The sequence below is a fragment of the Gavia stellata genome, chromosome 31 (genome assembly GCF_030936135.1).
Source record: "Gavia stellata isolate bGavSte3 chromosome 31, bGavSte3.hap2, whole genome shotgun sequence".
In the NCBI taxonomy this organism is placed as follows: domain Eukaryota; kingdom Metazoa; phylum Chordata; class Aves; order Gaviiformes; family Gaviidae; genus Gavia; species Gavia stellata.
Window position 1 is genome coordinate 3,086,855 of NC_082624.1, and position 14,790 is coordinate 3,101,644.

General features: G+C 38.7%; 1 protein-coding gene across 8 annotated transcripts in view; it reads left to right on the forward strand.

Annotated features, from left to right (window-relative positions):
* The window catches only part of EBF2 (EBF transcription factor 2), a 142,619-nt gene that overhangs the window by 4,641 nt on the left and 123,188 nt on the right, over positions 1-14,790 (forward strand). For 7 of the 8 annotated variants that reach the window (XM_059831577.1, XM_059831582.1, XM_059831575.1 and 4 more), the window contains exons 5-6: positions 21-94; positions 6,250-6,318. In XM_059831577.1, coding sequence (XP_059687560.1) covers positions 21-94; positions 6,250-6,318 — 143 coding nt within the window. The remainder of the gene's footprint in view (positions 1-20; positions 95-6,249; positions 6,319-14,790) is intronic. The other variant, XM_059831579.1, reaches the window with a different exon arrangement.

A 14,790-nucleotide genomic window follows, 5' to 3' on the forward strand; every position in this document is an offset into this window, starting at 1 on the left:
CCTTTTCTTAATTCTTGTAGCCCATAACTTATGAAGGACAGAACAAGAATCCCGAAATGTGCAGAGTTTTGCTTACCCATGAAGTCATGTGCAGGTAAGGTGACTTTATTAATGGCGTATGATTTGTTAAGTTTGTTTCCATAGATGCCAAACTGACCTTACTGATGAAGTTGTAGGGAGGAAGAGTTTGCTTTTTTTGTTTGTTTTGTTGTTGAGTCAGAGAGATTCTTTGTGTAGGAAGACTTCTTTTTACATGTGGATAATATTTGATTTGGGTTCAATACAGATATTTGGGTTTTGGTGGTTTTTCTTTTTTTTTTTTTTTTTACTGTAAGAGATTTAGCAACTCCAGATCCACAATCTGAGCTGTGCTATTTTTGTTTAAACTAGGCCTTTGTATGTGTTGTTTAAATCAAGACTTTTCATATGCTTATTTCTTACAAAATTCCTTTTCACCTTTTGAGAATGAGCAGTTTAACTTATAGATTTTTCCTGGAAACTAAGAGGCCTTCTTCATGTAATTTTCTCTGGCAAAATATTTTAATTTTCTTAATTAAATTATCATCATTAATGTTCTTTAATTTTGCTTAGTTCTACCCCATCCAAAAAGAAACCCCTCAAACCAAAACACAAATCCTTTCTTTCTATACTGTGTAAGCAATATTTAGGGGACTTCCACCTTTTAATTAAAAAAGACACTATTTTTAGCATGTAAAGTTATAAATTAGAGGGTAAAATGAGTTGACGATGTTTTTAATAACATTTGTATAAGTCTGAAGTTACATGTACCTTATGTATGTACATCATGCTTCCATGGTAACTTATTACTTTTCCTGTTCTCATGTAATTAATTTTTTTTCAATACATATAACAATGCAAACAGTCAATGTTCTTATATTAAAATGTGTCAAATTGTGCATAGAATGTTCTTTCATAAAATGAAAGGCAAAACCAATCTTGGCCTTTATTAAACACAGTTCGTGATTTATTGTATTAGTGGGAGCGGGTTAAGCTGTTGGACTGAACGTTGCTTCTTTCAATGTTGATTTTTTTTTTTTTAAAGTAGCCTTTTAACTTCATATAGCAGTAAGAGCAGCTTATTTGGACAGACTTGTCAAGGGAAAGTCTCAGTTTCAGTACTTAATTGTTAAGTCCTCTATTCTATTACTTTTAAAATATAATAAGAATCAAGTAAATGTATAGTGTTCCTCTGCTGTGCTTTGCTCTCATTAATTAAGAAAATGAGCACTGATACTTTTGACCAATGTTCGTGTATGTATGCACAAACACAGCATATAGCATGTATGAGAGATGCATACGGTGCGCTTTACAAGGACCTGTAGATGTAGTAGCAAAGATCAAAGGTATATATGTTACTTTATGGCACATCTAGAACTTGCGTACGTATTTAAATAGATACGCTATCCATATTGTTGAAAGTCTTCACTGTATAACTGGAAGAAAAATCTTTGAATTGCTATGTAGCTGAGTCCTGGTTTGTGATAACAAAATGACAGTTAGCATACTTCATCTTTTTCCACTCTTCCTGTATAGAGTGCAGTTCTATTTTAGAAGTTAAAATACCTCAGCAAACACCAGCGCCTTCCCATCCAAATGTACTTCTTTAAAATAAAATTAATTTGGCTTTTTTCCCTGCTTTCTCTTCATTCCTTTATGGTATCAAATGCTCTGTTCAGCTTTTATATACCTGGCCTCCACTGATGCCTATAAACATATTCCGTGCTTGATTTAAGGTAGTGTTCTACAAATGTAAACCATTCTTCTGATTTTACTGAACTCTCCTGCTTGATAGATTAGCCAAGGAAGAATTACAGCTCAGGGATGTTCTTTCTGTGTAAAACACAGATTAGTGAACAAAATCAAAAGCGCTCTGTAACCTAATCAAGACATTTGATTTTAAATGTCGTGTTTTCGTGAAGTATTTCTGAAGAGGATGCTGTGTATTCTGAAGAGGCATTACACATATCACTTTGAATAATGCCAAGGGAACGGATCCAACTCTAGTTAAACTTGACATTTTATTTTATTTCTTTTAAGTACAATAATCAAATCTTCCTCATTGTGTGCTGCTTAAGTGGCAGCATCAATTTTTAAAGCCCCTAGTTTAGTTTGCATTAGTAACGTATATAAAAATTTAATGCACTGTACCCACTCTGCTGTCCAAATTGATGTCTACTGTTTTTAAAAAGAAGGGTCTGCCTGTCTTTCTGCTCCTCCTCTTCCAATCCTTGCTAGTTGAAGGTAGGCATTTTTTTTGTATTTTTTTGTATGTAATCACACACAGAGATATTCTTTCTGTATAGAGACAAGTGCATCTGAAACTCCGCATCTTCCACTCAGACAGTGACAGATGCATGCTTAGCAGGAAAGTTGTCTAAATATTGATACGGCTAGAACAATCTGTCATACCAATTGAAAGTTAAACTCTCAACTCTCAATAATTAGTGCTTTCAGTGAGAGGCTCTATTTATTTATTTGCAGATCTGAAATTTTTCGTTTGGGTTATTACAGCCTAATGGGAACTGTTCCTATTAGGTGGGTCTATCTTAAATACACAGTCTTCCCCCCCCTCCCGCCCCGCGATGGTTGGAAAGCAAGGTAAACAGTCTCCTCTCCTGGAATAACTTTCTTCACTTCTTCTTTTTCTTCCAATTATCGACTAAGAGGAAACTAGTTGTTATGCTGCTGCCAGCAACCCCCTATGCCCTCCATGCTCAGAGGGTTAAAAGGTATTATAATTTGAACAGAAGTAGTCTCAGGGCCTACAGCTGGCTAATAACAGAGTTGTATTGAGTGCAAGCAAGCCCCACAGCTGTGACTTTCGCCACAAGGCTCAGACTAGACAGGAGCTCTAATCAGCTGGGCCAGGCGGCCACTGGGGCCTGTGTCTTTATCGGCCAGATGGTGTGAATTTAGACACTTTTGTTATGCAATTGCAGGGAGGAGTTGGGGAGAAGAAAACAAAACAAAGGCCACCATGCTGTGAGCTTATTTGAGTTTGAAATTAGAGACAGATTTTTTTTTTTTTTTTTTGGTGGGGGGGTGAGGGGAGGGAAGTTGAGGGCTGAATTTTAAAACCATTTTAGTCAAGTGTGAGGAGGAAAAGGATGGAAGTTTGCCTTTGACACAAGCCTTCTGGAGTATTCAGTTTGTAGATCTGGTGTTGTCTGTGGTAGCTTTTTGGTTTCTGTGTTTGTTTTCAGGTTTTTTTCATGACTGTTCATAATGTAAACCATTATTTTTCCCATATAGATCTAGTTAGAGGGGAAAGTGTAATAAGAAAAGGTGTAGAAAATAGAAGTCTTAGGCCTTGACATTCTTATTTTGAGCAAATGAGCATCTCTAAAGGTATGTTCCTAGCACAACATTGTAGCAGAAGTGTAAATATTGGTGAAGTCATGCCAATAATTTGCTTTAAGAGAATATTGTAGGCTTGATCCTCGACGACCGGAGTTTGGGATTTTTGCGATTGACTTAAACTGGAACAAGTAATTTCTGTTACGGACAGCACTTGTAAAACAAACCTAGTGGAAACGTTAGTGCTTGGATACTGTGATGAAATACTTGGAAACAGGGATGTAAAGATTTGAGAGGTACTTTTGCTAAAATGCTGGGCTGAAACATCCTCGGTCTTTAAAACCACTCTGATTTACATGTGAACTAGTCATTCACTGGGAGTGATTGTTTTCCCTAATCAAAACATTTTTTTTTATATGTTTGGGCTCAAAAAGTATTACCATCAAAGCGAAAAAGTCTAGCACTCTAACAAAAATCTGTTACCCGAGTGTGATAAGAATGCAGGTATTTGTAACATAATTGGAGAACTTTAGCTGTAAGCCACAGTTTTAGAAGGAAAATTTTTAAGTATTACAAAGAAAGTTCCTAACTGTGATAATTGTGCAAACCAAACCAAGATGCGCTTATTTCAGAACCTAGCCACATTGTACTCCAGTCTCGCATAATTCATTCTAAAACACTTACTATGCCAAGAAGTGGCAACCTCTCTGGGAAGAGTATATGAGCTGATGAGGTGAGGTGGAGGTACTGCTCGTGTGTTCTTCTTGAACATTACTGTGCTGTAGTGCAATCGGAAATATTTTTATGACCATCTGCATACATTACACAACTAAAGGATATCTCATTTAGTATTATTGCAAAGAGAGGAAATTACTGGTGTTTCAGCTAGCTGTAAAAAAACCCAAACAAACCCAACAACAAAACACTACAAAACTATTTTAAAAATTGTGTTCCTTTTGTTATTATTATAGCAGCATGTAAACCAGCAAGGCATTTATTCCTGGTGTTATTTCCAAGGCATTATTACATTGGACATGTCAGAAGAACATGCCAAACTTAGATTCTTCTGAGCGAGGGTTTTCTGCTTTTTGGGGGGGTTGTTTTGCCTTTTTTTTTTTTTTTTTTTTTAAATATCTTGCATCTTGGCTTTTAGTCCAAAAATCTGCAATTCTTTATAAACAATCATTAGGCAGTGAAATGCATAAAAGATGCACTTAAAACAAAGTTGGGATATTCTTAGCTAGTGTGAATTACCATAGCTTCACTGAAGTCGATGGAGCTATGACAATTTACAGCAGCTAGAGGGTCTGCCCCAGGGATTTTTAAATATTTAGTGTATCCTTTTATTTTAAAAGGACTAGCATCGATGAATAAGTGCAGGTTTGAGGCAAAGGGAATGTAGAAATGTAGAAACGGTTAGAGCTGCTATTCAAATAGATCTGCTAGTTGTATCTCATCTTGCTGGGCAACTTCAACTTGCAAATGGGAAGTTCCTGGCACACACTGTAACTTCAGGAGAAAATGCACGCATTTGACGTTTTTCATATCTGAAAGAGTTTTTTTTGTCTAAATGCTTATTTTTGGTATTTATAATTGAATATTAAGCATTTCAGGAAAAAGAGCTACTCTTTCATATTTTGTACTCCCTTTAGTGAATTCAAGCATTTTATTTAATTTTTCTAAATTTCTCTGCTTGGAATTGCTCCCTAGTTGGAAAACCGTGGAAACAATCTGAGCATCAAGACAGCTTAAATCCTCTAACAGACTTCTATCTTGCTACAAATGTTTAAAATTGAGAATTTCAGAGCAAGGACGGTTTTTAAAGTCTATTAAACTTCTCGTACTCAGCTGGTGTATATGCAAGGAGCATATACACTGAGTATGTCAGTGGAAATCAAACAACGCCCTGTCTCTTGATTTTTTTTTTTTTTTATTAGTTATTAAAAGTGGGAGAAGGAAATGCAGTGGTTCTGTTCTTCTTTCCTGAAGAAAGTTTAATTCACTGAGACTGAAGAACATAAAACAGTTCCTGAGTGTAGGTTGTAGTCTTCTGTACCATCTTGTGATACATCTGTGTATATATGTACACACCCATGCATGTGCACACATACATACACACACAGTTGTCTTTGCATATGTGTGCATGCACACATGCATAGATGTGGACATAACACGGATATCATTCTGCAATACGAACCTTACTGCAAGCTTCTGAAGGCGAGAGCATTATCTTGCATTTTCTTACCAAGTCAGATAAATATATTTTATGTTGTAAGCTCTTCAGAGAGAGTTCTAATTTCTATACAATCATGTTTGTGGCCACACAGTATAAAAATGTGTGTAAATACATGCTTAATCTTCAGGGCTTATCGTCCCTGAAACAATTGCAAAGGGATTTACAGAGGAAATGCCAACCTGAAAAAATCTTTTCAGATCCTTAGTAGGATCTCAGTATGTTCAGTTTCTGTTGTTACTAGATATTTTATAATCAAGGAATCGGTTATTACAATATAACAAATCAGTAGGTTGCTTATAGTCAGTTCTAACACCTTCTTTTGATGGATTTTTAACCATACATAACACATGATACTGACACCTGTAATGTCATTATGACATCTGTTAATCATTTATTAAGCTTTTATAAATAGTGCCTTAGTCTGAAGTGTGACCATATTGCTGTTCATTTTTGGCTGGGAATTTAAAAAAAGACTACAGGGAGCCAAGTGCCAAACTCCAGCTGGAATCAACGAGGATTTGGGTACCCGGTTCCCTTAGTTCTTTTCCCTTCTGGAAAGCCTAGCCAGAATTTTCTCAGTCACTCTTCTAGGCATATATTAAGTCCTGAAGGTTTGTAGACAAGGCTTTTAGCTGGTTGCTTTGCTATCAACCATCCTAGTCATTCTTTAATTTTGGTTTTCTTTCTCTCGCTAGTCGGTGCTGTGAGAAGAAAAGTTGCGGCAACAGAAATGAGACTCCGTCTGACCCTGTGATCATTGACAGGTAGGAAACGAATTCTCGTTTTCCCACAAAAGCAACTCCAAATTGTTGTGTATGCTTTGAGGCAGCTGAGGGCCTTTCTTGATGGTTATCTGTCAGCGTCTGCAATTCAGGGATATCTGTGCTTTGTGATTCTTTAGAAAAATGCCTGCCTAAGAGTTGGTTAGCTTTAGTCCATCTGGGTTTACCTTGACAAAATTGTTGATGTTTGCTTATTTTTTAAATTAAGTTCTCTGTGTATCACTTCCATTGTGACCAAATATTCCCTGTATGTATCTAGAATATTTTCTATTCACCAGGGATATGATCCAACTGGATTACTGAGACAGATAAAGCTTTGAGCAACCTGGCAGCTTCAATAATATTCTTTAACAAAATAACAATATTTTTGTAGAAATGTGTGGTGGAAGGAAGGGGTAAAGGCAGAAGTGCAACATACTAGACAGGATTAAACCTGATGGTTTGGGGACTGTGAGCAATTTTATGTAGAACAGCAGCTTCATATATTACTCAGTTTCAGATCCATGTCTAGGTTGTGCTTGCCAGTTTCTAGGTAAATAACTTAACAAACTGCTGTTCTCCCCATTTAAAACATGAACTGGCACATTAAAAATTGTGAGTATTTGTGGAGGCTTGGAAAACTAGCCTGTGGAACTCGCTGACTCGAAGTGTTGTTTGAGATCTGGAGTTCAGCAAGATTCAGAAAGGAAAAATAAGAAGACAGAGCTGTTTCAAAAAGAAGTACACAACCAAGATCTCCAGAAGGAGAACAGTAAATAAGGAAAAGTCAGGAAGAAACCTTTTCCCCCCCAGATTATTCTACAGTAACTGTTTAAAGAGTTTCTTTTCGCCGAAGCAGTTGCTACAAGGGGCCAGTGGAGAGCTGATGCTGAAGAGGATTGATTGTGGATTCAGTTTTTATGTCTGTATGTGTCTGGCATGTTCTATCTGCATTCTAAAAAGCATTATTTGTCATAGTATTACTTGTGAATTTTGCTTTGGCATTCAGAATGGTCAAGCTGGTTTGAGTAAAGATCTACAATTATTTCCTTCATTTTTTTCATCACAGAGTCAATCTAAATAATTTTGGAACTTCGATGATGAGGTGGGGTTCTTCCACTCCCTTTACCCCATGGTTTTCCCTTTTAATTTTGTACTTGCAAGTTGTGATTGGGGTCAAAGTTGGAAATTCCAGCAAACTGGGCTGTTTGGGTGTGAGGGGCAGTGTCCTGACTAGAAGCAGAAGTCCTAGATATGCCATCTTGACCTTTTCTACGAAATGTCTAGCTTATTTTTGGCTGTGTTGATGTTAGGTATGAATCTGCATTTGGGAACTTTCCAGTCTGAAGTCTGAATTTTCTGAAACTTGTCTGCTGGAGAAGCAGCCTGACATAAGGCAGGGTACGAGCCTCTGAGTTAAGACCGTGAAGGGGGTAGTTCCTACCACTAACTGAATTTGTCATCTTGAGCAAGCTGTCCATTCTTATGCAAAATGAAGATTCTGATGCTTTCTGCGGGGATTTGAGATCTGTTGATGTAAAATGCAATGGAAGTGAAACTATTAGAAAGAACAGGGTTATTCTTTTTAACAGCTGTGTCTAAAATGTGCATCACAAGTCATCTGTGTGGTCAATGAGTCCTAGGCTTTCCTAACTTGCTGTAAGGCTAGAACTTTTATTAGTAGCTCTCCTGCTAACAGCAATAGCTGTTCTGCCTATAGGCATTCTGTTCGCGTGGAAGCATCCTCTAGGTTCAGTTTGGCAGTTTATTGTTAAATGTCAGTTGTACCCTTTCATCTCTGTGTGTGTGTGTGTCTCCAAATTGCAAGTGAAATCTGGAGTTCGGTAGGGGCAATAATAAGGTAGATGAGCGAAATAAGGGATATAGCCTGATTAAAGCTGTTTTCACTTGGTTTTAAGGGCAGTCACTGAATCAGATTTAGGCCACAGTGGAAAGAAATGATTACAAATCTGCACTGCTGTCTGGAGGTGGCATGGTTTAGTGAACAATGTGGTGAATAGAAGCTGAACTCGAAGCTAAATCTTTTTTCTTGTTCTACCACTAATCAGTAGTGTGGCACCTAGCAAATGACTCCCTCTTCCGTACAGTTATTTCTATTCCATGATTTTACCCAGTTAAACAAGGTTTGAGGAGTGAGGGATAATCCTGTGTACTACATCTTAATCAACACATGTAATGCAAATATGATAACAAAGTTATGCTGTACGTGTCTGTGCACAGAGGAATTAATTGTCTAGTCTGTCATCCTCAGACATTTCCACAGCAGTAAGTACAACTACTTGGGAGTTTAACTAAACGCCCCGCTCTCCCAAGCTACATTCAGTGGGGCTAATCTTTCTGTCTTTCAAACAAGCAGAAAACTCTGCTGGAGAGTCATGTGCGTTCTGAACTAGCTTGGGAATCTGGGCAGCAGTGTTCTTATTTATGTAGGGGGTCTTTATATGGCTTCTTTAGAAGAAAACATCTATGCTTACGAACTTGGTAGCAAGTGGAATATAATTTCTGAAATGCAGCTTGCAACTGTCTGTAATCATGAAGGCCAATAAATATGGTAAGACTTTTTGGTTCAGTGTTGGCTTCATGGTGGGTTTTTTCTTAGTTTAAAATGAAGTACAGGTTTTCTTTAAAAATAAATAGTAATTGGAATGAAGGTGTTTTTTCATTGTTTGAAAGGATAGGTAAATGTAAAAATTTGTCATTTAACAATGCAGCTGTTACATTCTAGCATGTCTCTAGAAAAGTGGAAAAGAAAAAAAAGGTAAAATGGAGAGAGAAGAGATTACAAAAATACATTTAGAATAGAATTTTTAATAGACTATTTAGAATATTAGAATAGAAGGAAGATGGAGCCCGGAGAAGAACTTTGTGGTCTGAAGGTGCTAGGTTCTCCCTTTAGGCCTGGGTTAATTAATATGCATTGCTCCTGCTGCAAGAGTGTGTGAGAGAATTGTGGCTGGCATGCAGGAGGTGCCATCTGCATTGTAATTCCAGATGTGTGTGTGGACCTACATGGTTAAAACATGGTTTGATCGTACAGCATAGAAAAGATCTTCAAAGCTATAGTGGGTGACTATCACAAGGTGTGAGAGCAGAGATGGAACCAGTTTTAGGTTGAGCTGAGTATAACTTAAGTCTAGCAAGTTCTGTGATTTGCGACTCCCACAAAGCCAGTGGCCTACTCAAATATAAAGGATTTGGGAGGGCACCACGTTACTAATCTCTAAGCTGCTTTACTGTACAAGCAGCCTGTGCGTGGCAAGCAGATTCCCTGAACAGCAAAGGAACTGCAGGGGTTTAGAAGGGTTTAGAGTCCAAGATGAAGCAAGCTCTGTATGGTACTCAGCTGTGGGGACAAGTACTTTGGGTACCTCTAAGGGTGGTGAAGAAGCAAGGAGAGGCATTGCTACTGGGTAGAGATATACACCAATGCTTGTGCTACTGCAACTTTATTGTTTTTCTTTTTTTGCCTGAGCTAACTAAGTGGCTGCATCTGGTATGCCTGCCTATGCTATGATAGCACACTTCTGACCACGCCATAGATACATGCTACAAACCTCATGAGACTAATGAAGCATTCAAATCAGTTGAGGTTATAACCTGCCATCCAGTGTTGCACTGAACTAAACAATGCACCAAATTTAGCCGAGTTCAGGGACTACATTGTAAGTTGCTGCAAATGAACATAACTCCGTCAGCAGTACCGTGTTTTCCCCTTTATTTGTTTCTCTCCCCGCTTCCTTGCTTTTTATGCTTCCAGAGCCTGATGCTTAGACTATTGTGTTGGTTTACCTGTCTATTGCTGTAGGGAGGCACAATTCATTGGTGTTTGCCAAATCATGGAAACTTGTATTCCTGTTTAAAAGGGAAGAAGTAGTTCAGTGGGAAAAAAATGTCAGCCATGTTGTTGTTGTTGGGTTTTTTCTTCTCCTTGAATGAATTCCAAAAGTTCTTATGCTGAATAAAACATTTCTGCTGTGACCTTTGCTCTGGGGACTAGATTTAGATCCTAAGGACCTTGCAGTTATTTTTCCCTTCACTCTTGGAAACTAGCACTTTTCTGTATGAAAGGGAGCTTCTTCACTGAAATTTACTGTGTACCCTCTCCCACCAACAAAGAGCTGTAGGTTACATTAGAGTATTTAGCTTCCTGCAATGTTCCCAGTCAGAATTCCAGTGTAACTCAGATCAGAATCTGACTTCAGAATGCTGCCTCTGTTTTAAAGGCAATGATACAGCTCAAATCCTGCAATGCTGCTATTGCAGGCGTCAAGAAGCAGAAACAAACATAACTCCATAACATTTCTTTCTTTGTTGAAATCGTAGGCAGGGATATGAAGTGGATGGGTTGGGGTGGCTTTCAGATAGAAGGGGGGAAGCTTGTTCCTTTGAAGATGATACTTCCCAAAAGAAAGCTGTATTTTGTCACACCTATATTATAACTACTTAGTTTGCTACCTTTCCCACGCCAGTTATGCAAATAAAAAGAAACTTGGTCTTATGATTAAGAGATCGTGGATACTGCAAATGAATTTAATTCCTCATTTTACTGCAGATTTTCTCTCTCATTTTAGGTGAGTTGTATAGTTTTGGATATAAATTCCCCATTCATCAAGTGGGAATGATAATTTTATTTTAACTTTTTTTTATTCTTTGTGTATCTTGAAGATTTAAGCTCTTTAGAGCAAGTTATTTTGTGCGCTTGTTACTCTTAGTGCTTTACCTAGTTTACTAAAGCTGTGATCTAATTGAAGCCCCCAGGGTACTGGGGAGAACTGGGTGACTTTTTCGGTTGAACAGTTTATTTGCCTTTTTTTTTCTTCTTTCAGTAAGAGATAAATAGTCAAAAGGAATTTCTATGTAATTCAAATGAAACATCTCAATTCAATTAAACAATGCAACTGGGATGGACAGACTTTTTGTTACTTTTTTGTTACAAGGGAAATTACTTGGAACACTACTGCAAAATGCAAGCATAAGCTCTGCGCTGTGTGTAGCTGGCTGTCTTTATGGTTTTGCTGTGTGGAGGTTCTTGAGTCCTCTGCTGTCATTGAGCTGATGCAATGAGGTCATTTAGCTCAGATGCTTTAAGAATCTGAGATCCTGGGTTCAATTCCTCCTACTGTTAACCTAAACTCTTCCTAATTGTCCTGTAAAGAATCTAATGTGTTTTGTTACCACCTTTTCTTTATTGCAACTGTTACTGGGGCAGTGGCTGTAGTGATGAATGGGATTTGAGTGAACTGCTGGGTTGTGTGGAGCATTACCTTGGGTCGAGACATGCTCTAACTGGTGGGTGGAGGCATGGGGCCAGATCTGCAGCTGGGTCAGCAGTGTTAACATTGACTTGAACCAGCTGAGCACTTGGCACAGTGGTTTCAGTAGGTGGTGAGCTACAATATTAGTTAGCTGACACATGCCGTAAACGTTTAGGCTTTTATTATTATTATTTTTAAAGAAAAACCCCAAAGCATGAACACAGCTGGCAAACTTGTTAGCAACTCTATAAAGAAGCAGAAGAGACTGGATTATGTTCTTGTGCCATAGGGGTCCATGCCTTCAATGCAGAAATGGGGCGGCATGGATAGAGATTTTCTTTCCTGCTGATATGCATGCCCTACCTGCTGTATAGATAAACAGAGGACCGAATTCTCCCAGGCTGGCTGGCTGGCACATTTCACAAGCACTAAAACTCACTTTAGGAGAGACAGCTGTTGCCAGGCTTAGACATTCTGACTATGCCCCATAGTGTCCATGCTGTGTGTTAAAGTGAGATGTCCACATTAATAGGACTGGGCTTTACATCTTCTTGTGTTCCTCCCCACCCCTGCCAATTCCCTCTCCCTAAAAAAGGCAAAAGGACATATAGATTATCTTTTGGTTTTGAAGGATCTGGCTTGAAATAAGCACAGACTTTTGTACGTGTGTGTGGTTTTTGGTTGTGTGTTGTTCCCCCCCTCCCCTTCTTTTCTCTTAATCTCAGCCACCTAAAAAGGACTTTACCCCTTCCATCTCCCTTTCAGGCTCATCCCAAAAAACATTGGGCAGCATAAGGATATTTCCTAATGCTTAGAGGCAGAACAGCATGAATGGAGAGGCCTGGATCAAATTCCCACTGATACTGAGTTGCCCTGTCGCTTTAAACAAGTAACATAACTCCATGCCTCAGTTTCCTCCTTAACACAAAGTGTTGGCAATTACCTAGCTGTGGGAAGCGATTTCAGAGCCATGAATAGGAGTCTTTGTTTTTATTTTTCATGTTTCTACTGCAAGGAGGATTTCATCTACATGGCAGAGTTGGATTGTTCTTGTTCTACTCTGTTCTCCATGCTTCTTGTAAGCCTGCCAAGGTAGAATAAATGTCTCAAATCTGTTGCTGCTGTGGGGTGAAACTAGGAGCCACAGATAGATGCAGCCCTCCTCAGCTCCCCGCACACTCCAGTCGCCCCTTCCAAGCCTCCAAAACCCACAATGATCTCTTCTCTTGTCCTAGGGAGTCAAAGTCCTTTGTTCGCTACTAAACCCTGCTCTCCTGCAAAGAGCTGCTGTTGTGCCATCTGTCTCTTTATGAATTTTTTAGTAGACTGGATGTTTGTGGGGAGTCAGTAACTTAAAGTGCACTATCCTAGCCGTTTGACAAGTGGTTCTTTCAGTGCGTAATTTGTTTTTTTCTGCCCCCCCCCCCCCCCCATTAGGCAAAAAGAAAATTTCTTTACTAGTTTGCTGTCCAAAGCATCTTGAAATCTTTGATGCATACAATCACTTAAAGCTTGTAAATAGAGTAAACTGGAGACTAGATTGTGTCACTTAAATTTTTTTTTTTTCATGTCAACAGACAACAGATTTTCTAGCAAGCTGGTGAGTCAAAAGAAGCTTAAAGATCTCTGAGTGTGCTAGAGAAATGAAGAATGGACTTGTAGTTAAGGAACTAGTTTGAACTGTGGAAGCCCTGGGTTCTGCTCCTTTCTCTCCATTGCAGACTCCCTGTATTTTTCTATTCATTCACATAGTCTCTGTTTAACAGTAAGACAAGTGTAAGCGCGTGCTTTTCTAGCTTTCACTATAACACAAAGATACATATGCTGAAAACTGATGTGTGGAAATACTATGATGATGTGGAAAACTGTTGCCATTAGGATGGAGGTTGTTTTGGAGCGTTTTAAAAAGTTACTCTCCCCCCAGACTGTTAGTTGCTGCTGCTGTGGTTGAAGATGCTACTGCTTCTGAAACTAAGCAAAAAATAAATGAGATGAGTTTAAATCACTGCTGATTTCAAGCACAGATTTATTAGGAAGCTAACAGAACTGGAACTTCATTTCCACTAGCTTTTTGCACATGTGTGCTCCTAGCCATGTGCTGTCATTGTGCGACTGTGCAGCCATTTTATCCTGAGCACTTCACCTGAGCCCTCCGAATGGAGTCCTTGTCTTTTTGGATATGTTAGAGGGTAAAAATGTAATGGGTGGGAAAGTTAAGCAATATGGATTGGTTTAGTTCCACTAAGTCTGTAACTGGAATAGTTTTCATGTGTTCTGGTTTCACAACTGTAAAGGGGAGCATCGTTAAGTCTGAGCAAAGACATATTATATAATTTAAAGAAATAAAATCTGACTATTTCTACTACTGCCTGGAAGCCTTAAGAAAATAAGTCCAATGAAGACAAGACCCAAAGGATTTTAGCAATTCTGCATAAATCAGATAAGCTTCCATGATGCTTTAGTTTGGACAGCAAGCATGGATGAATTCCAATCTTGTTAGATTAGTTGTGCTTTAGCTGAGATAAAAAACACTGATGGTGCTGGCTGGCTGAATCCTGACTGAGCAAGGCAAAGTTTTGAGCAAAGTTCAAAAACAGTGTGGAAAAATCCTTGTCCCCTTTTAAATTGAAGCTTTGTCCCTGCAATAAGGAGAATTTGATCCAGTTTGTGTTGTGTTCTCCTAAACAGCAAGTGAGGTGGTTAAATGGCTGCACAGCCAGCTGATAATAAGGGATCTCAGAAGGACAGGTGCGATAGCAGTGTAATGAGCCATTAGAACCAATGAATTTGGTAGTAGTGGAGAAGGGGGATGGAATAAAAGTTTCCCATGGACTAAAGCACCTCTGGGAATAGAAGCTGAGGATAAATTCACTACGCAAACAGCACGAAAGAAGCTCTGGGCCTGTAGAGCAGTAATGTGCGACATCGGATCTCTACAACTCAACTTTTTGAAAATGGCTCTGTGTTTGCCTGGATCCATCTGCACTCACCATTGAAAATACCAATATTTCAGAGTATTTGCATCCTAAAGAAAGCATCCTCTGTGTATTTATGACCTAAAATACTCTTCCTTAGCACTTTTGCACTCCTCTCGGCCTCTGTCTAGACCTGGTTTTATGGACTTGTCACTTCATCTGCCCTAACCTTTTTTGTTACTGCCTCTTGCTTTCCTTTTGAACCTTTTGTTTCTGCCCATCCT